Source organism: Solea solea, chromosome 5 (assembly GCF_958295425.1).
Source record: "Solea solea chromosome 5, fSolSol10.1, whole genome shotgun sequence".
Taxonomy (NCBI): domain Eukaryota; kingdom Metazoa; phylum Chordata; class Actinopteri; order Pleuronectiformes; family Soleidae; genus Solea; species Solea solea.
Window position 1 is genome coordinate 2,642,888 of NC_081138.1, and position 22,808 is coordinate 2,665,695.

The following is a 22,808-nucleotide window of genomic DNA, read 5'->3' on the forward strand; positions in this document are numbered from 1 at the left end:
TTTGTTTGTCAGTGTAAAATAGATAATAGATGAGAAGCTAATGTTGAAGAAATAATATAAAGGAAACGAGGAACGCACCGAAATGAAAATGGTTGGCCGAAAACCGACACGCTGAATCATGGAATGATTGTACCAATTCTGTACTATCTGATTTTGTTGTTATGGCTGGGACTGTGTCTACTTACCTCACTAAAGTCAAGGCATTGCAATTATATATATATAGATTAATATTCATGCTTCAGAGAGTAAATCCTTTACCTAATCTATGAAAATATTTAGGAGGATCTCATCAGAAAAATATCAGGGTGCTTCCCAGCATTTAATAGGTGCTGCTCCACCGTGTACTCGCATCACGTTGGAAGCGTTTTATTGGTGTTCCACACTGATCTTGGACAGACTCTAAGCGGGAATAGACAGGCGCGTGCTGGCCGCAGTTTTTGCATGCGTCATCGCAACATCCTGTTTTGTGTTAAAAGTCTTTTGGCCAAAAGGTGTTTATTACCTTTGCCAAATAGATTCAAACTCATCTGTGTAGATTCTGTGTGGGGATGTAGGTTATGAGCGAAAGAAGCGATCTATGTGATCTGGACATGGATCTAGATTCTGGATTTAACTCTGTGAGACAGTGGAATGTCGTGACACTGTTAGAAACTGACAGAGGTTTGCTCTCTCTGAGTGCTTTCTCTGTTTTTGCATTACTGATTTATTAATTTGTCCTAGTTGCATCATCAAATAATGCTAACCTGAGGTAGATAACACTTGATACAGATATCAAACACTCACTCTGTTTTTGGCAAATTGTTGGCTACATGTGTGTGATGAAAATAAAAGACACGTACAAAGATTACAGCCGTAGATACAGACATGTCTGCTGTGTACAGTAGAAAACACGATCGTGCCAGTGTCAGTGTGCTAATGAATGGATACGTGCCAATGCAACAGTCATCAGTGTGAACGTCTCCTTTGATGCTTCATCGAGCAGAAAGCTCTTAAACAAAGTGTTTGATGTGTCTGCCTGTGTAATAATGATTTATAATTCTCTTGAACTAATGCAAAATTTGCTGGTAAAAATTTTTTTGAAATAAAAATAAATTGTGCCCGCAGGGTCAGGCCAAGATTCAAAAGGAGATCACCCAAGAGCAGCAAATGATTTAATAAGCCACCAGCTCCACCAGGGCATGGAGCGGGAGTTGAATGGAGAATTTCAAAGTGTGTCTAATTAACATCAGTTTATTGCTGTGTCAATCTCTCTGGCTGCAGCATGAATGAGGGGAGGGTTTGGAAATGTAGAACTGCTTTGCTTTAATATATGGACTAACACTTAGGTTGATATGAAAGGCTTCACCCGACCTTCACTCAAAGAAAAATCTCTTTCCTTGTTTCTATCATAATTACTAAATATGAATCTAATCACTGTTGATAGTGAGGTTTTTTTTGTTTGGTTTTTTTTTTGTTAAAAAAATTCATTAAAAATAGAAATGAAATTCCGAGACATTTTCCATCACCATTACTCCTCAAGGAATTGATGAATATTTAATGTCACCATCATATTATGATTGCATCGTCATTATCAGAAGCCAAATGCTTGACAAGCTCGGTGTAATATACATTTGTAATGTGTCAAACGTGCAGCGGAGACAATGTTGAATTCCTCAGACGCCGTGGTTTAATCTTATTTTTCATCACCGCCCGAGATGAGACTAGTCCAAATGGAATCTTCTGAGCTACAGAAAACAGACACAGGAGGTCCTCAAACTCTTGAGTGAACAAAGTGTTTGAACGTAGCCAAGTCAAGACTCTTCAGCAGATCCAGTGTCCTTTCCTCATCCAGTGTCCTTTCCTCGGGAAATAAAGATAAAAATTGTCACTGCAGTTACATTAAAGTCCTTGTAAAGCAAATACAGAGATTCTCTTCTTTACACATTTTATACGTTAGAAAAATGTGGCAGAGAACATAGAAAAAAACTGTGGATAAAAGAATTATGGAGTAAGAATAAGAGCATTTTCTCTCTAGTGTTCAGGCTTTCTGAAATATGGCTTTATGATGCACAGAGTACACATAATGAATAGTCGTGCCACGATTTTGATTGTAAATCGAATATCGATGGAAACAACGTCATGATCTCGACCTTCGGAAGCAAAGGTGGAGTCGCGGATTTAACCACGCCCCCCAGTGGGACGTCCTGCGTCCTGTTGTGTTTGCAGCCATTGTAGCACGACTGCACTTGACCTCCTCCCGCTAACCCGAAGCTGCTGCCAACTCATCGTAACCATGGCAACTGTTGATTTGGGCCACACGTCGACCAAACTCGAATCCCCCTCCCGCTTCTCTGAAATCACCAGTGTGGAAATCTTTACTGCAGAATTACAAAAACAACTCTTTCACACGAGCAACTTCCTTAAAAACCCGCGCTATAGTTGTTTGTAGCTTCAGATATGAGACCTTATTCGGTGGTGGAAAGTCCTTGATTTAAGCATTGTTACATTCATATTGGTAATAAATTATTTAAATTAGACAATAAGGCCTTAGTGTAATACATGGCAAACAAATGATAGACATTATATCACTCATGACACCATGTAGACAGTCAAAATGGGAATTAAAAATTGTATCAGTCTAAAGTCTAAAAATGGCAGACCCATCGACTCAAGGATTGAAGTTTGAAAAAAACAGTATTGATGTTTATTAATGCACATTTTAAGTGGTTTGTGGAAATCCTGGTCCTTTTGTAGTTACAGTATGTAGACAGTCCTGTGTGCATTTTCTGAGTCACACCAACAAACAACTGTAAAACCCATTATTATATAAATAATACAAATACATCATTTGACATAACACTGTAAATAATTGTAAAGTGTTCTTCATTATTCTTTTCCCCTCCCTGCCATCACATATTTAGCATACGAGCGTCCCCCTGGTAGCCTTCCCTCTGACTACACTCATGTTTACGACAAAGCCCCCGTCCATTCATTTATATAAAAAATATTCCTGCACCGATATGGAGGACGGAGCACAGTGAGTGGACTTCAATCCCCGTGTGCTTTTGCCTCTTTGACTTCATGTTCAATTCATGGTCCAGCAACGAGTGCACGAGCCATGGAACACATGGATCTACTGTGGGTGTGCACTTGCTCTCAGTGGAGATGCAGCTCTCCTGAATGTAGTAACGGTTTAACACAAGGGAATATTTAAAAGTCACACGTTCAGGAAACACATTTCATTCAACTTGAGATTAAACACGAGCAGAAACTCTTTGATTGACTGATGTTTGGATGTTTATGGGTGACGTATAATAAGCAAATTAATGTACTGCTAATTTCCACAGGTTTACACAAGATCTCTCCTCATTGCTTCATATAAAACTTTTGTTTTGGAACCATGAGATATAATATTTTCTTTATTGGCCTGCAAGACTTTTTAATCACTACAGTAACGCAGTGTTTCATTTAACACATGCATTGCACTTACACACTAGAGCTGAAACAACTACTCGATTGTTGACTTTAGTTTGGACATGGATAGTTTTTAACTGAAAACATCAGTTTCAAATACAAGTGTAGTACTAAGCTTGCGTGTAGGAATTAATCGTCAACTATTTTGATAATTGATTAATCGGTTTGAGGCTTTTTTCATTATTAAAACAAGATTTCTGATTGTTTCAGCGTCCTAAATGTGAATATTGTCTGGTTTCTTTGCTCCATATAACAAAGAAATCATTTGTGGACCAAAGAAGACATTTGAGAACATCATCATTTCCAGGTTTGACAAACACTGATCAACATTTTTTTTACGTTTTTGGACGTTTTATCGACCAATCGATTGGGAAAATAATCGTTATCGTTCTGTAAAGTTGTCCACATTCACATCTATCTTAAAACTACAAAAATCAGTTTTCAACAAAACAATTTGAGCTGCTTGTTTTCAATTCCTAACCACTATTGTAAACAGTGTAACATCTACCCAATGACATATTCCTGGTAACATTAACTGTGCTTTTGGAGGCTGAAATAAAAAGAAATCTATAGCTCATATATCTGCTATACACTACTGCTCTTTAAAAATCATATTTATTGAACGGCACAAATTAAAGATGTTTCTAAAACCCCTGAAATGTGATGATGAATCCACCTCTTTTTTTTCTTTTTTTTTAACTTCTGGCTGATAATTCATCAGACGACACTGGCAAAGTATTGGGCTTGTGGGAAAAAAAATGCATGAATTACTAATTAATGAGGCATTCTGGCAACATTTACATATTCATAAAGGTGTGTAATTTCACATACGCATGAGAGAGCTGAGTGATAGCTTTTCAGAGAATAACGCGCACTCCGAGAAAGGAAACCTTTTATTTTGGTAAGTTCTTGAAAAGCCGAGGGAGTAGAGAAGCTTTTAAAAAACATTACGCATTTATTCTTCCCCCATAGAAATGTCGCCAAATGCTCAGGGAGACAAACGTGCAGAGGAAATGCAATGATGTGAAACAGTATGCAAAATTACATTTTCTGAAATATTGTCCCGTGTGGATTTTCAAAAGTTCATTTAGAAAACCCAGTGTTCCTAACAACTGTGGCAAGAGAATCTGATTGATTTACATACAAATTTATTTTCAGGTTCAACTCAGTGCAGCAGGAATATACAAGAGACGCTAACACATCATTCTTTCATGTTTTTAAATCAAAATATTTTTCATCATAGTGTACATTTTTAAATATCACTTTCATCATAATCCGTGTAAGCTTTAGGTCAGGGGTGTCAAACTGGAGGCCAGGGGGCCACATGTGGCCCTCAAATCAATTACATGTGGCCCGCCCACCACACAGCTGAATATAAGACTAAATACATTTGCTAGCAATGTTTTTATAATAGTAATAAGACATTCGGTTGTAATCATTGTGTTATTAAATGTATTAAACTCGACATTAAATTGCATATATTTAAGCTGTTTTAATTACAGTTATTTTTAAATTACATTTTCTATTTATTTCTGTTTTTGTGCATCATAAATGTGTTTTTATTGTGAATTATACATGATTTTATATCAAAACAAGCACTTTTACTTTGCAATTCTGTCTAATATCATAATGAATATCTTATATTGCCCACTCGCTACTAAATAGTTGTTTTGTTCCACATTTTTTTCTCTAGACAGGCCCCTCTTGACCAGACTAGATGCTCATTGGCCCGCAGGTCGTTTGCGTTTAACACCCGGGCTTTAGGTGATCTTCTTTGTAAACACACAGTACAGTAATCGCCTGCTTTTATCAACTTTCTTTTGGTTTTGAGTTGGAATTTGAAACATTTGATGCCTAAAATATTAGTCGAGTTAAAGGGATTAGTCATGATTGCTTTTCCAGGATGGAATCAACCACTGGCTGTGCCATGATGTCAGTGTTTTGGAGACATTAGGTGAAGCGGCTCCAAAATGGTTTGGCTGGCGTCGAGGCCTGTCCCTCTTCTCCCATTGTTTGTGCTCTCTCACAAGGGCTTTGTGAAAGCTGCCCCAAATATGGGTCAAAAAAAGCACAAATAACATTCACATGGTTCCTAGGCTTTGCTCACAGCTATGCACCAAAGAATGACAAGTCCAACAAAACCATGTTGAGTTTTTCACCCTCTGCCATTGTCTTTGCACATTAACTCCAAGCTGGGCCTTTTCAGCCAGGCCAGAGTCGTGTCAGGCCGACTCGGACGCAGCCCAGAACAAGCAGCAGGCTTGGCCCATTCGAAATGCCACGCAGAGTTTGATTCACTCCTTTATTCTTTTACAAAAAAATGGCTCTTGGATGCATTGTATGAAGTGCAATACAATGGTGAAGGAACACAAAGCAAGAATGGTCTCCATGTGGCCAAGAGGACATTGTGTCCCCGGTTATTGTTTTAGCAAAGACGAAGAAGTGCATTTTTTTAAAGCCACACATTTCTAAGACGAGATAAAAAGAAAAAAAAGGCAAATATGAAAAGCGACGTGTCTGTAACCAACAAAACCAAGGCCTCAAACGTGACGACTGGAATGAACTTCCTTGAAGATGCAGCAATGCTAACAACAAGAACTGCATTACATGAGGCTTAAGTTTGAGTTTAACCTTGCAGGACTTTTGGAAGGCACTTCTGAGCATCAGGCGCAGGGTTTTGGCAGCTGCACAGGGAGCCTGGTGGGTCAGCCCTTCTCCGGGAGCTGCTACTCCACACTAATCTATTTTAAACCATCTGTGAAATTAGCAAGATTTCCTAAGTCCTTCACCTCCAAGGATTAAAGCATGGCTAAGGGTCTAAGCTGTTCTTACATACTGTTCTTGTATACATGTTTGATGACTCTTGGGATTCATCCCAACTTCTTATCTTTCACCTGTGCTGAATATGGACAGAAAGTAACATGCACGTTAAACATCTGGCTGAAGGTGTTTCTTTAAGGTTGGAAACACATTGAGATTAAAAAAAAAAAAATACTTTTAATTGAAGGCTGAAAAAACTCTGTTCTTATATCAAGTCTCAGCTGTTTTTAAAGAAGCATACCTTGGCTCTGCGGCACCTCTGCCAGAGAGAGTACAATAAAGTCATGAGTCAACTCTAATGAGAAAATCAGATAAATTGCAGCTGTTCTTGGGGAAATAGTTTTGTCTGACAGATTCACTGGGTGCAGCGGCTGTAGCACTGAGCAGATCCAAGCGAGTAAAATATTGTTCCTGGAGCCCCTCACCGCTCGCCTTCCCTCTGGTGTTTAGTCATCAGCGTTGCAAAATAGCTGCCCCGCCGCTGCATGACAGCACTGCCGTATTAATTATTATTCGCCGTTCAAATATGCACATCTTTGTACAACGGTGACAGCTCATCCAAACAGGCCACTTACAAACAGCAGGATTGCTCCCCGTAGCTCGCCAGGTCCCCACTTATCCCCCCCCCACCACCACCCCGCATCCAGTTCACAGAGGACTCTATGAGTACAATACAGAAACAGCTTGAGGATTACAAAATAAAAATGTCTCACGCTCGCGATTAAAATATCACCGTCTCAGCAGTGCGGTAATGTCGCGCACTCGCTCACACAACAACGCAAAGACAAATACACAAAACACAGAGCTTTTCTCCGTGCCATTAGTTGTCACGCGGGCTCGGAAAATTACTCTAAGATTTATTGTGCAGAGGTGAGCGTCTTTTTTTCCATCTGCTGCTGGAGTGCACACACACACACACATCTATTACAGACAGTGCAGTTAAACTGTAGCTTTCATATGCTCTTGTAAATGTAGCAAAGAGAACAATAATAAAAGACGGGAGTGATTGATTGATTCATATCACAAATTAAACCCTTTTCCTCAAATGGTCCAAATGACTTTGGTCGCACAGCGGAGTCTTTAAAATCCACAAAGTGTGCGCTGACGTGTTAAAAAGAAAAAACGCGGACTCGGGACGCATTTGAAATGTTTTACCCCTCACATCCAGCGAGCCATTATTTAAAAAGGAAGCAGGGCGTAGAGCGCATTATAATTATGATGATAATGACCAATGCATGGCAGAGATCCAGAGGCGAGTGATGGACAAAGTCTGGCTTACAACTCTCTAGATGACCTCTGGCTCTGATGCATGTACGCACGCACACACATTTTTTTGTTATCACCACCGACTGATTATTATTTATTTCTGTAAGATAACACTTTTCGTTTCTCAGAAACTGGATAAATGCCACTGGTTCATGTATTTAATAGTAGGTTGTTTTTTAGTACAGGAGAGACAAACCATTATTGTTGTTCATGTGATATCGTTTGTTCAGTTCATATGAAAATGCCATATTAACAATAGCAGTCCTTGTCATTCAGTGTCATTCTGTGACGGTGAGACACTGAAGCAGCATGCACCCTGAAACTTAGAAAGCTGAATGGAACTCGGCCATCACCAATTTGCTTATTGACACCTGATAATTAACATCCCCTTCAACTGGCTCTCCTCTTCCCTTATGCAATTATAAATACATAAAGAGTTGTGTGTATTATGGCATTATTTATTGACGTATCTAAGCTAAGAACACACAGCTCATCAATATTTAACACTGATATTTGATCAAGAGCTGGTGTCCAGTGTACATGTTCATATACTGTATGATGTTTGGAAAGACCGTTGCTATTACATAGTAAAAACACACTAATACTATTTAGTATTAGACTTAGAGAAGTGTTTTTCCCTTTACTGCTTCTGTGTCATCCTCTCGGAATAATAAAACTGACATCCACTTTGACACATGGGGGGAGGCGGGGTCTTTGTCTAATTCAAACATTTGGATGTCCTACATGCAAGCGTAGCATAGTACTGCACTTTTTTTTTTTTTTTTTTTTTAAACTGTTTTCAGTTCAAAACGATCCATGTCCAAACTAAAAGTCATGTAACTTGTTCATTTTAGTTTAAAGGAGCGTAATTCATGTGGGTGTTTACCAACCGTAGTATTTTTTGAACATATGAAAATGAGAATAATGGTGTAAAAATGTACCATTCCCTCTGATATCGCAAATCATATTGCAATTGCATTTCCTGTCAAAATAATCGATATTTATTCAAAATAGTTCAGCCCAAGTACCTTCTTCCTGTCTTTGAAGAAAGTTGTGGACTCAAATATATCTAATTCCAACTTCACTATTTCCTTTCAGTGCCTAAAATCCCACAAAAAGACAAAACAATCCAAAAATCGAAAATGACTCAAAGATTAAAACAAAATGTCTCTTTAATTTGTAAGTGTCAACAGCAGTACAAAAGATGGAGTGATGTGAGAAGCTTTATGTAACACAATGTCTGTTTCTTTTACAGAAAAAGGAGAAAATTCTTGAGGTAAATGAGTTTAAACAGGCAGGTATTCATCCCACTGCTGTATTGTTACAATGGACTGAGACATACAGGAAATGGTGTTACATTATAATATGCCTGAATTGATCCTGGAGGGACAATTTATTCATATACAGCATCCACATCGTCTAGATGTACCCAAATGTCTCACTCATTGGTTTGTTTTGACTTGATATAGTGTATTAATACTACCAAAGCTGGAGAGATGGCTCTCCACACACACACACCACTGTAAAAATGATTCACCTTAAGTTTACCTCACGTCAATACTGCACATGGAAACTAAAGACTTGCTGGTGTACACTTTGAAGCCAAGCAAAACAAAACAAAACAAAAATAAAATAAAAAAACAACAAAAAGTTCATTTTTCTTTTTTTTGTCCTTTTTTTTTAATACCCCTAGCAAATAATGATGTGATCTTTTGTACTGTATAAAGAAGAATGTGAACACAAATGTGATGGCAACATATTTTTTTTTTAAGTTGAATTAAAAACTTTACATAGGACTGTACAAGATATTATGATAAACTATTTACATATTCAGACATAAACTTTTTTTTTTTTTTCCTCAAAGCAGCAACAGACACTATGTATTTCATTTTTCTCTAATAAACACCCAAACAATACTTGCCATGGGCCTAAGTACCTGCCAGGGAAACAAACAAACAAACAAACAAACAAACAAAAAGAAAATCTACGCAGAAAGTTGTATCAGGCTGCCAGCAATTTCAAAACAATGGCTCCAGTGATTGAGGAGCCACACACAGTGTTGCTTGAGAGACGACTCTAAAAAGCAAAAAAGTACCAAAGACAACCATAAATGTTGCCCCGAACAACAAATTTTACACTTCTGAACAGCAGCTAGCATGTCAGTCCAGCATGTCAGTGAATTGTGCTGATTAAATTAACACAGAGAACATTCCCACCATATACATCACAAAGTTTAGACGGAAAAAACAAAAACAAAAACGAAAATGAAAATTACAGTATGTAATATTGAAACAGCGTACGAGCTTTTGTCTTCAGTTGTTTGTCTATGTCTAACAAAGCAAATGGCGGTGAGGGCTACATTTGCGGATAACGTAATAATGATTGTGTTCATTATATACTGTAAATCAGAAAACATGGCAGAGGAGAGAATTAACCAGGAACACGGCACTGTGTACGGTTGCAGTTTTTGACACAATAAAACAAATAAATATTTGCACGCTCCCACCTTTTTCAGAAGAGAAAAAAAATAAAAAATAAAAACATCACTTTATGGTTGAAACAGTCATTCACGGAGAAACACCTTTTGTTGAGTATGATAACCCAGAAGCATGCAGAGTTTTTAAGGACGAGCTCAGCTGAGCACCGTAATCAACACAAATGTACAGCATTGAATCGTGATTGGGTAAGAATTTGAATGATTACTTTAAAGTAAGTGCTCATTGATGAAATGAGTAGCTTATTTGAAATAACTCTGGGCCAAAGAGTTCAGCTTTGAATCGTCTGGGGGGGAGAAAACCAAAAAGTCTCAGGTCCAATTCTGCTCTCTTCCAATTCGGAGACAAATTCAGCGTCGACATGAGATACAGTGACTTTAAAGTCATGAAATCATGTACAAAAAAAAAAAATTAAAACAGCCAAATACATAACTTATATTTCACTAATGAACAAAAATATATTTTCCTATATTTACAATAAAATCTAAATGCGATGGTGAATTTAGGGAAAACCGTGTTAGCGCCAAATCCTTTTTTCTGTGATTGTCCGTGTTATTGTTGTTTTTCATGACAGTTTTAGAGCCAGCAGTGGCTGATAATAATGATAATGATCATAATAATAAATACAATATGTTGATACTCTACAGTTTCAAATACAATATACAATGCACTGAAGTCTGGTGTTTCACGGCTAACCGAGCCCGCTGTTGGATTTTTACTGTTTTTCGCTTTCTTGTGCCGAGTGTCTCCGCTAGGCAGCCTGAAGCTGAGAGAAAGTGTTCATTCATCATATGTGTCTTTGCATAAATAAACAAAATAAGTTGTGTGGGGGGGGGGAAGAGAGAGAGAGAGAGACTCAAATCTGGCAACTGTAAGAGCAAACCCACTTGAGTCCAGCTGGGGATCTTTGTTCATTCATGGTGTTTTTCCTCAAACAGCTTCACATTAATCAGAATTGATAAAAAATACCATTTAAATCCAGTGCTTATAACACTTATGAAACATCATCTCCTCACGAGTTCTTGTTGTTATTTTTTTCTGCCTTTTTTCTTCTTTTTTTTTTCTCTTTTTTTTTTTTTCTTTGCTGCGTAAGCACAGTCAAGTTCCAGCTCCATGAAGAAGTCCTTTATAACTATCAGCCAACTAAAGCAATGTGGCACGGTCATTAAAATATTTACAGTCACATACAAATCAATCTAAACCACCGGCAAACAGGAGCAAACAGCTTAGAAATACCAAACAGGTTTCGACTGGGAGGGAAATCCACGTGGGTTTGTTTGTAGGAGAGAGTCCTTGAAATTCTTTCTTTTTTTTGTACCTCAAAATGAGAACAATGTAGAAAAGATGTGATTAAAAAAAAAAAAAATGGAATTACTAATGAGGTTGTTAGAAACGAGCCTAAATAAAAAAAAAAATGCTTCCAATGCTCTGGATGAGTGTTAAACAGTAAAAGTACAGAAAAATGCCAGCGCTAAATAGATATAAAGAACCATCTGTACCAATTAGAGCTATAGGAGAAAAATGCAGTGACCAGCAGTGCGGCTCTTGACCAGTTAAATACAGTGACCAGCCGTTCAGATCCTACAACAACGTCTGCTTTCCTTCTCAAATGGACACTTTCAAGGGCACGGGAGGGGAATAGCTGGACTCATGCATTAATAATGCCGTATTTCAGATGATACCCAGTCGTCAGTCATTTTAATAATCCCCCACAGCTTGATGTACTTGTTCCATCTGCTCGCGCGGTGCCTGGTGATTGGGCCGGGGTGGGAGCCCTGTCGAGGCCTTACTTCCAGCACTTTGATGGAGCGCACAATGAGTGACACACGCCCCGTTTTTATTGTTTCCCCTCATCTCTCCCTGGTGTTTCTCCTTCTCTGAGCCAGATGGCGCCCCCTGGGTGCTGAGGTTGCCACAGGCAGGGGTCAGAGCAGAGCAGGGCAGGGCGGGGAGGGGAGCCACTTAGACCCCTCTGCCCTGTATGAAGGAACTGAGCTGCAGCATCAAGGCCTTGACCGCTAGAGGAGCTTTACCTCACTACAGTCTCGTCCAGAAGGTCACTGCTTGTCAGCTTTTTTTTTTTTTTTTTTTTTTTTTTTGCTGAAATTAGGACAGAGACTGTTTGTCCTTCTTGTTTTTCTGAGTCATTGCATGTTGTCATCATTTAACGCAAGAGATAAGTGCATTTCGAAAAGCTGATAAGATTATTAGAAATAAAATAAGGCTCAAAGGTGACGGGAGGAGAATTAATTTAAGTGCAGGCGTGCAAAAATCCGCTTTTAAGTTACCTTTGTCATACGAGGTAATTGAAAAAAATCATAATTTAAGCGTTCCACCCCCCCTCCATTTAGAAATATCCTCATAAACTGTAAGACTGCTTCAGTAATGAACGTATTGCATCGACCCAATGACTGTGCTCTGCTTTAAGACTTCTTAGTGTCAGTTTAAGATTTACAATGTCTAAAAAGAATTAAGATTGAAAAACAAAATGAAGTTCTCAGACCTAAGACTTTAAACTTGCTGTCCAAAATGGGGCTAAGGCCTTTATCAGAACATACTGTAGCTACACATTGTACGACATCAATTTGAGATTTTAATGCTCCCAAAGCTGCCTTTCACTGCTGTTCCAATCCCACAGATTGGAGGCCTTTGGCCCTCCAGCATCCTGGCCTGATTACAATCGCTCTGATTAAGAACTTGGTGAGTCAGACTGGGATGCAGAGCTGGAAGTTAGTGAGAGATGCCATGGCGCTCTGCATGGACTAGGTTGAAGAAAAAATTGGAAAAAAAGGGGCCGGCCATTTTCATTGATGATCACTGCATTGGGCTCCTAGGAGAACAGCTATAGCGTCAAAGATGTCGTGCGCTGTAACCCCCCCGCGGAGCCTGCTTCCTCCAAGTTCCTGAGTTTTCATTTGTTTGTTCTGTGTCGGGTAAAAAGAAGGAAAGACTCTGGATAATGAAGCTGCATTAAGAGATCAAGAGATTGTCTAAGACTCACAAAGCCTCTCCCAAAAAGACTACAGATTTTTTTTTAAGAAACAACTTGAAATGTTTGGCACTTCAGCACTAAATTTTGTGTAATAACAACCAACACAAAAACATGACTAATAATAATAATAATGATAATAATAATAATAATAATAATAATAATGCATTTCCTCTAAATATCTTGGAATCACCCAATATGAATTTTGAGATATTTTGTTCTGGTGATATTTTACTCTTGATTTAAACATTCACAAGCTGTTGGCTGACACACTATACCTGAGTAAGTATATTATTCCAATCTTGAACATCTAATTGAAGAGGAAAATGAAAAAGAAAAAAGAAAAAAGGCTGCCGAGGATTCAAATCTTAAACCAAATATGGATATATATATACTGTGTGTGTATATATATATATATATATATATATATATATATATATATATATATATATATAATATGTTTCAAATATCAGTTGTTCAATTTCAAGTTCCGTCTTTTGTTCTCTAGGCATTAAATTAACTGTAAATGATCACAATGAAAAAACAACAACAAAAAAACATGACATTAAAAAACAAACAAACTAGGTTACCACAACCAAACTGCTTCACACACTCTGAAGAAACACTTAAGACCAAATAGCTTTTGATTCTGATGGAGCCACATGTGCATGCTGGCTCCTAAATGACACACCGCCGTTGTTATTCTTTAAAAACATCCTTTTGTTGGTGTGGGTTTTTTTTTTTTTTTAAATTTTGCCGTTCATTTCCCTCCCTCGGATCACGCCGGCCCTCTGGTCGTCCTCCCGTGTGAGTGTTGCGTCTGCGTTGGCCTCCTCCTCCTCCTCTGCGTTAACCCCACTCTCAGTTGGCGTTCACCGGCTCGTGTGTGTCATTTTCACTACTATAGTCTGATTTGGGCTCGTCCTCGAAGTCCTCGTACATGTCCATCTCGTCCTCGCCGTTGATGGGCTCGGTGTTGTTCGCTATGGCGTGCGGCTCCACCTTCATGTTGTAGGTGGCCTGGATGACGGGCATGGGCGGCTCGGGACTCGCTGAGGCACTTGAGCACTCTGATGTCATCTGGGGTGAGGGTGTGGTGGTTGCCATGGTGATGGCCCCCGGGTAGACCATGCTGGCGCTAGTCGTGATGGGAATCTGTGGTGGCTGTCTGCATGGGGGGGTAAAAAAGATAAAATCAAGATTGATCCCGATGTTTCATACGTGTATGGCAAAAGAGAACGTGATATTTATTCATTTGTATTTGTGGTTTATTTTCAACTTTTTTCAGTGGTAAAACAAAAAAGGGTAAAAGGCTGAAGCTCACCAAATCCTAATTTTCACATTGGCATACTAATGGTGACAAGGAAAGAAATGTTGTTAGCTTTATGTTGGTGCTAGTTTTCACATATTTTTAATGTATAGATTGCAAGGTTGAGTTAGTTTGCAAGGTTTTTGAGTGTCTGGCTGTACTCGCACTAATGTCTAACGGATTAGAGCAGCCACACAGCTCACTTGCAGAGTTTCTCACTTGTTGTTTTTCCATGAGCAGCAAAATAGACAGTAAAAATACTCTTTCACCACAGTTTCAGTACCTACATCTCTTACATAATATGTCACAAACACAACATGCCCTGTTTCTGTTATTATATTTGCAGGACCGACTGATTGGTAGCGTCGTACTGAAGAGTCCTGGCGATACGTTAAATATTAAGTGAATTGAGTACACATGTCCTTAGTGAACCGTGCATGTAATAATGTAGGGTTTTTGAGACCGATAACGAATATTGATCCGAGTATTTAAAGTGTATTTGTGCGGTGATTTTCCAGGAGAAACGGTGAGTTTGCTGCTTTTTCAGCATCACAGTCGAGGCGGTTGGATTCGGGGTTTCCCACAGACGTGTGCGCGAGGCCAGCGGCTCTGTGAAAATGATTTGGGAAAAGGGAGGTTCTCCTGACAGCTCCCGTTTTGAGCGGCTCAGAAACACTACCCAGTTTATTGGTGACATAAAACCGATACGTGGTTAGCGCTGCTCTTGTCTGCTGCTGCGCTGGATGATTGATAGTCCAGCCACTGAAGCTTATGACTGACATGGGAGCACCTGGAGAAGGGTTCTCCTGCTAACCACACACAGTAAATTAACGTGTTAAGCTTCAGACTGCTGCCCTCCAGGCTTCTGAAAGTCTATACTTACAGCTTATATCCTGAAATAATATCTGCACTTCATGCTCCATTTACTGACTGCTATTGTCTAAAATTAAAAAATCTGACTTGTTGAAAAGCCTACAGGCATAGTAGCAGAAGTGAATTCAATGCCTGCTTTTGAAAATTGTATTTATATTGTATGAGATTAGGCTTCAGGGAAGTAAAAAAAAAAAGTTCCTTGTGTATTGCAAGACAGTTTGTGTGGATTTGTGACTGCATGCTTACCCCACGGTGAAAAACTGCCTCATTTCTTGTCGCCGCGAGCGCATCATCTGCTTGTACTCTCCAATACGAAGTTTTTTTCCGTCAATGATGCAGGTTCTCTTAGGCCGCGGCTTGTACTTGTAGTTTGGGTACTTCTCTAGGTGGAGCTTACTCAGACGGGCCTGCTCCTCGTAGTATGGCTGCTTGTCCTGGTTAGACATGGACTTCCACCGAGAACCTAAAAAAAAAACACACAATTCATAATCCAATCCCATTTCACAGCACTGGGTTGAAGCTTTGACTACATCCATCCAAAACAGACACTTAAAAATGTCTATCATGGTACTATCCATGATATTCTGTAGTTTTTATTCAGATTTTTCTTATCAGACTGACTATCCTCCAAATTTGCCTTTGCCCCAATGGATCCAGTACTGTTTCCACACTTCTCTGTTTCGGGGGCCTCAAAAATTGCGGAGGAAGTGTGGATGTAAACACATCTGGAGCTGAATTTATATGATAATAAATGAAAACGGAGTAGTATGGACGCAGCCTTAATTTAAAACAGAATTGTCCCGACTGAGGGAAGAAGTTGCCGAGCAAGAATCATTTGCCCGAGATGGATCGTCCATTTTCAGAGCAACCTCTTGATAGGCCTGCCTATGCACATTATCTGAGACAGGAGACATGCTTCCATGTCACGCGGTTAAGAAACAACAAGCGCGTGTATAGTAAATACTACAACTCGGTAAAGTAAAGTGTCTCTCCAGGTAGTGACAGCGCTTTTAAACCGCGCTGATGTATGGACTCCAACGCTGGGGGGGACAAGACTCATTTAGCCTCTGTCATTTCTCATGACAAATACTTATGGTCGCGACGGGCTATAAATCCATTTGTATGCCGGGTGGAAACCAACTCACGGTGTCTTGTATGAGATAACACAAACTCGGATCATCTTATCATAAGAATAAGGCCATATCTACATGCACACGACTGTTATCTGTTGATTTATAGTGCCGTGATACACATAACTATCACTTATCAACTTAAAAAACATTTAGTCGCTTTACTTTACGAGGTCTTACCCAAGATTTTGCTGATGTTGGAGTTGTGCATGTCGGGGAAGGCCTGCAGAATCTTGCGCCGCTCATCCTTGGCCCACACCATGAACGCATTCATCGGCCTTTTAATGTGGGGCTCGTTGTTGTTCCTTCCCCGAGATTCCCTGAAGACTCGCGCCTCGAGGGATCCTGCACCTCCTGTTGGCCAACAAGAATAGGATTGGGGTTAAATGTGGAGCCATAGACTTCCTTTGGTCCCAAGGCCAGAGCAGGAACAAGAAGAGAGAGAGCGAGGCAAGACGTTGATGAAATTACGATGCTATCATCATCATGATGAACATCGTTTCACATGAGTGCAGAACTACAGAGCGGGTTAGACTTTTACGCTGAGTGGAAAACCTGACTTCACAGGCTCTTGTTTTATGTGTAATAAAAGTCAATTGTCTATTTAAAACCAAATACCTAAAAAACTTGGACTTCAATGGCAATTAAACATTGTGTTATCGTTTAAGCCAACAAAAGTATTAAATACAAGACTCGAGGCTTTAGGAAGAAAATTAGAGATGGAAAGTAGAATTCTGGAAAATCTTAATAAAGCACATTTCAATACATATATGCATAAATAAATTCAGACACAAATTCGTCTGCTCCTTTTCCTCTTTCTCAAGTGCTGTTTCTCTCCTCATACACACACACACACACACACACACACACACACACACACACACACACACACACACACACATACACACACACACAAAACAAACAAACCCGATGAGAGTGTGCCGTTTCAGAAAAGTGCTGTTTCTCAATCAGGGCATTCACAATCAGCATAAGAGAGTTTCTCCCCGTATTAAACTGTACATCAGACTGATAATGATTTCTGTTTGCATGCGCATTTGCTTGCTTTTATACGTAAGATGTGAAAGAATTAAATAAAAGCAGTATGAATATTTAAACAAACAAAAACATGTTGATAAACAAGGCTCGAAAAATAAGACAAAAAAAAAAAAGAGCCTTCCATATGCTACGATACATCTTTAATGATCTCAAATCTGGAAAAGAAAGCTCGGGATGACTCATGCATATTTCATCATCCACATGTGAAGCCTTCTCATTAGACTTCTCCACTAGCAGCCTTGGCACATGTTACCTGGGGTTTGATTTCTATTATTATTTCAGTTGATAAACAAAATCAAACTCTTAATGAGTAATGGAGGCATTCATTCCAACATTTGCAGAGAAAAGTCGCTCCGATCACTAAAGATGCTGAAGACTTTACTTCTTTTAGTGAGGATAACTCATAGACCCCAATGTTAATATAGATTTGTCGAAATGTGTCATGTGCACAAACACACGGGGACAGAGAGAGACTTGGGAGGCTGCTGATCGTGGTGTTTGCACGTCGTAACCCTGCAGAGATAATTGGCTCTAACTGACATTATGACCTAGTTCTACGCAAAAAAAAAAAAACTACCATCAAGACACAATCAAATAATTTAGGGGCCTGTGCTTGCACATCTTAAAAATCATCATAATTCTTTCCCTTAAGCAAATTTGCATAATGCATATTTAAATTGCTGCTGTGCAACAAAATCCCCTACTCAAAAAGTTATGAAAATACTTCTTAAATGCCGGGTGTTTTGTGTCACACAGGAAACACAAACAGTCACACTCTCTGTTTTGTGCCGCGTCATATTCTGTACGTCTGTTTCTTATCTCCCAGAATGCCACTGGGCCCCACAGCCGGCATGAATTCAGAAATAATACACTACCTCCGCTGTCACCGAGCCCCACAGTACGTTAATTTCATTTAGCATGCACTCACTGTACAGGATGAATTGATTTCACTTTGTTTGGTTTTGACAACCATGTTTATTGTGCAATGAAATGTGGTGTGGCGGAGGGCTGACAGTATCCATCAACGCGGGGCAATCTGCTGACTGTCGGGGCCAGATGAAGGTATTCATTAGCTCAGGAGCGCAACGCTCACTCAGACACGACAGCCAGTGTCTGCACCCCGGGATCGCTCGCTGTAATTTACGACGCTGCCCGTGCCATTACTCTATCACTGACACTGATTCAGCAATTTATATACTGGTTTGCATGCATGCGGGCAGAGGTGAGCTTCTTATAGGGAGGGGAGGGGGGGGCAAAACAACTGCCTGCCATCAGCTAGTGCCACATCCATAGTTAGCCAGGAAACCAGCCACGTGTCTTGGTTCATTGGAGAGAATCCCGATGAGGCGTTGGCACATGGGAGCGTGTCTGTCTGCTCTGCCTAATGCTACAGAAAACACACAGCAGCCATTTTACATCATTTATTTTCATCTGTACTGAGGCAGATACTTCACTCCTGGCTGTCTTAAAAAACAGTGATGAAAGTTAGAAGTTACATCAGACCCAAGACACACAGGCTGACAGTGTTTAACTTTTGACCTTAAGTATTTACATACAAAACTATCCAGCCCTCATAATATTAATCCGAGGCATTATATTCATGATAATTTGATATTTTTTGGAGTGGATATAGTCTTTAAAACAAAACAAACTCCTCTGCTACTTTATACTGCCATGCTTTATCATCAATTTCCCACTAAATGGGAACATAATTTACTCAATGGACATTATGTTGTATTGAAGAAGACATAAACTAGTGATTGAGGTCATTACTGAGAAATACACTAATTTTCCCCCAAAAAACTACCATTCAAATGTCGTTCTTTTTGCACTGACAAGCAAAATCTGAAGATTTCTGGGCCAGAGAATTTCATCATAATGCTGTTTTGTCACACGTTTCATCTTAAAGGAATAACTGCATTGTCTTTCACTTTGAATTTTGATTATTTTGGGATGAGCTGTGCAACCCCACTGTGTATTTTCAAAAATCCAGAGTCACTGCAACACGCAGCAGTTTCCTACAACATTGTTTCTGGCATTTCAATAATAATAAAAAAAAAAAAAAAAAACAAGATTCTGCCCTGACATTTTGCAAATGAGCATTAACATTTATTTTCCAGGAGGCGCCGGGCATTTAGGAATCAGTTAGTTAGGTGTGTGATTGTGTAAATAAACACAGATGTTTAGCAGTGACAGGAGCAGGCCCCCTGGGTGGTAGCTGGGGAGGAGGAGAGCGAGACCGAGGGGAGTGTTGCTTAATAGAATTTATTGTGATTCATGAGGCCTGCAGCTCAAGTGTGACAGAGTGATATGAGAATCCCCTTTTAATTTGTCTCTCCTGGAAACAGTGCAGATGAGGAGCATGAATTACAGTGAGAAAGAGTGATTGTGTGTGTGTGTGTGTGTGTGTGACGGGGATAATGAAGAAGCGGGGAGAAAAAAAGAGAGAATGCAGTGAGGCCCAAAAAGCCTATCACACCTGTGAGCTGCAGGCTCAGACTCGACTGTGTACCAAGCCAGAGGGTAGTGCTGCCCCAGCCGTCCCCTCTCCCCCTGCTTTTCTTCTCCTTACTCATCTTTGTTCTGCGGGCAGACACATAATGTCACCCAGGAATCCGCTCAGGAGGATGAGCCTCAGTGAGCAGGCAACAATCACGCAAACCTGCCGGGCCCTCCCTGCTGGGATCAACACATCACTTCTGACTAAAGGCATTTACTGCCGACAATAGAGCCTCTCCCTCTGTGCACGATCAGGCTAGATTAACGTCTATAGACAAAGGGAACGCGGCCCTCTGTGCTGCCACTCTAGGCTGAGCTCAGGCTAATTAAACCATTAAAAATTACATGTCATATCAGCTCTATAACAACAAGCAAATCCAGGCTTTTTCTCTTTGTGTTGGCTCGATTTGACTTTTCTGTGTGTGCGTGTTGTAAGGGTGTAAGTGTGTGCACTTGTTCGCTTGGGAACAAATGGCCAACCTGTTTGAACACGCAGGCTACGGCTTTCACTTTTGTCTGCTCTATCCCCTCTCTGGTGCGTTTAGCCTAAACGAGGAGTCTAATCTTTCACAATATCCCAGCTTTACGCTCAACAAAAGGAGATGGACGCACACACAGGGAAACAAGAAAACCCCACACAAGTCTGCGCTCCACCGGGGGCCACGCTCAAATTTAACTTCAAAACACAAACTGTCTCGCTGATTGCATTGACCTATTGATACTTGATAAATCATTAGAGCCTCCTAATCTGAGCTTTCCTCCAGGAAATGTCTCCGACAATGAAAGCCAGAGCTTTATTCCCACAGCCTCGGTGCTGGAAAAGCAGCAGAGACCTCCTCAAACGAGCAGCACGTATCAGACTTCAGAAGTAAGCCCATCATCAGTGATCTGCAACAACAATGCAACACCACGGTTCTTCTCATCCTTCTCCACCAGGACTTTGTTAAAGACACTCTTTGGCCGGCGCTCCGTCTTCTCTCTGTCTCTGGTTGATTTTATCACACTGGGCGTTCGGATTAATTCGGTTTCCTGTCTCCACGTATCTCTCAACAACCTCTTTGTTCTCTGTGGACCCTCAATGATTCGGGGGGGTTTAGACAAACATGCAGCCGCAGCTACACAGCAACTCTACACTTCCATATGTGAATGAACAAAGGGCCTGGCTGCGCTGAGGCTTTTGTGGTATTTTGGGATATTTTCATCAGAGCTTAAGAAGACCTAATGAATTTGCAGTGGGATTGTGTGTTGAAGCATTTCCACTCCTTTGCCGCTGTTTTCTGGCCTTGATCGTTCCGAGTACGGTCGCTGCATGCTCTGCAAATATTAGCTCAAGCAGCCTAAAGCTTTCTGTGAACTGCTGCGATGACAGAGGTCTGCTGTACGCGGGGACCACTCAGTGTGGCCGCTCTGTGCTGAAGGGAAAGCTGCTGCACACCGAGGGGCTTTCACACCCGATGCCAGTGTTGCGAGGGTACACCCAGTAATTTTCCTTTTCAGGAAACACCAACGTTTATACAGTGTGCTCTAAATTACAGTGGAAAAGTGTGTGTGTCGAAACGCAGAGGAGATTCCAAACGAATTTTCCCTCCTCTCGCTCCAGAATGCTCCCAAAATAAAGTGCATTTATGACTTGAAATTATAAATTCCAAAATTATTCACTCAAAACTGATCTTGCCAATTTGCAGGTCAGAAGACGTCCAGAAGCCTGGGGTGAAGTTTGGTTAAAAAGTAAATATGTTGATGATGTGTTGGTCATAGTCATAAAAATAATGGAAATGGACTGGATTTCAATGGGAAGCAGAACCACATGTTGAAATATAGTCATTTAAATGCCATTTAAAGGTCTCATTTGGAAGAATTAGTGACCTCTAATGCGTGAGACTACAAATTGGAACAATTGGAGGATTCATCTGCTCACCCCTCCTTTTCCCAAGTACACTAGGAAACTATAGTGGCCTTCATATACTAGAAACTATATATGCCGTAGAGACATGGCAGCACAAGACCCCTGCCCAATGTAAGGCTAAATAGATTTTTATTGCAAAGCTATAATACTCTTATGGGTGGTATGTTCAAGTTCTGCCCAAAACAATCTGAAGAAAATATCTGACTGTGATTTTTCTGGGAGATATTGCGATTAGAAAGTTATTATCACATGACACATCAGAATATCAGCTATGTTTTATTACCATAGCTTTGTCATTTGCTAATTGCAAGTTGAATGGGAATCATTTTAAGTAGGGATGCACGATATATCGGCATTAATATTGGTATCGGCCGATGTTCGTCATTTTTTAACATATCGGCATCGGTGCAATGAGTAAAACTGCGCCGATTTTAACAACCGATGTTTATACCCGTCTAATTGCTGTTTGTGTATGTGTGTCGGGAAGGGGACAGCGTCAGTGACGCAAGCGCAGCACAAGGTGTGTGTGTGTGTGTGTGTGTGTGTGTGTGGAGGAGAGAGAATGTCAGCGGTGTGGGCGATTTTTCAGGGTGTCAATAGAAGATACGCGAAAAGCATTATGCAACACTTGCAAAGTCGAGGAGGGTTCCGCGTCAAGTCATTCAATACCACAAATTTGATCATGTCATTTGAAAAACCGCCACCCAGAAGTACACAAACAACGGCAGGAAGCTAACGCTAGTAACATTAGGCAGCAGACAAAAAGAAAGCAGCGCAGCTGGGACTCGACCAAAGGAAGACAGTGGCCAGGGCAATAACGATCAAGGTAATGGAAATGATTGCTCTTGACGACCAGCCGAGGGTTCTGACGGTTGATAGCGCATATTGAACCCCGCAACAACCTGCCAAGTCGGCGCTACTTTTCCGATGTTTTGCAATTGAATAAATATCTGGTTGCCATGAATACTGGCACGTTTGATAAAGTATTTTAACATGATTTTTTTTAATTATG

At 40.2% G+C, this 22,808-nt stretch overlaps 1 protein-coding gene and 1 long non-coding RNA gene across 7 annotated transcripts in view; one reads left to right on the top strand and one right to left on the bottom strand.

Moving 5' to 3' along the window:
• LOC131459316 (uncharacterized) overlaps window positions 1-22,808 on the top strand; it is a 233,381-nt gene that overhangs the window by 94,644 nt on the left and 115,929 nt on the right. The window lies entirely within an intron of this gene.
• Window positions 13,751-22,808, bottom strand: part of sox6 (SRY-box transcription factor 6) — a 122,828-nt gene continuing 113,770 nt past the window's right edge. For all 6 annotated transcript variants that reach the window (XM_058629007.1, XM_058629006.1, XM_058629008.1 and 3 more), the window contains 3 exons: window positions 16,516-16,689; window positions 15,452-15,668; window positions 13,751-14,191 (listed from right to left, as the gene is read on the bottom strand). In XM_058629007.1, coding sequence (XP_058484990.1) covers window positions 13,885-14,191; window positions 15,452-15,668; window positions 16,516-16,689 — 698 coding nt within the window. In that variant the 3' untranslated portion in view covers window positions 13,751-13,884. The remainder of the gene's footprint in view (window positions 14,192-15,451; window positions 15,669-16,515; window positions 16,690-22,808) is intronic.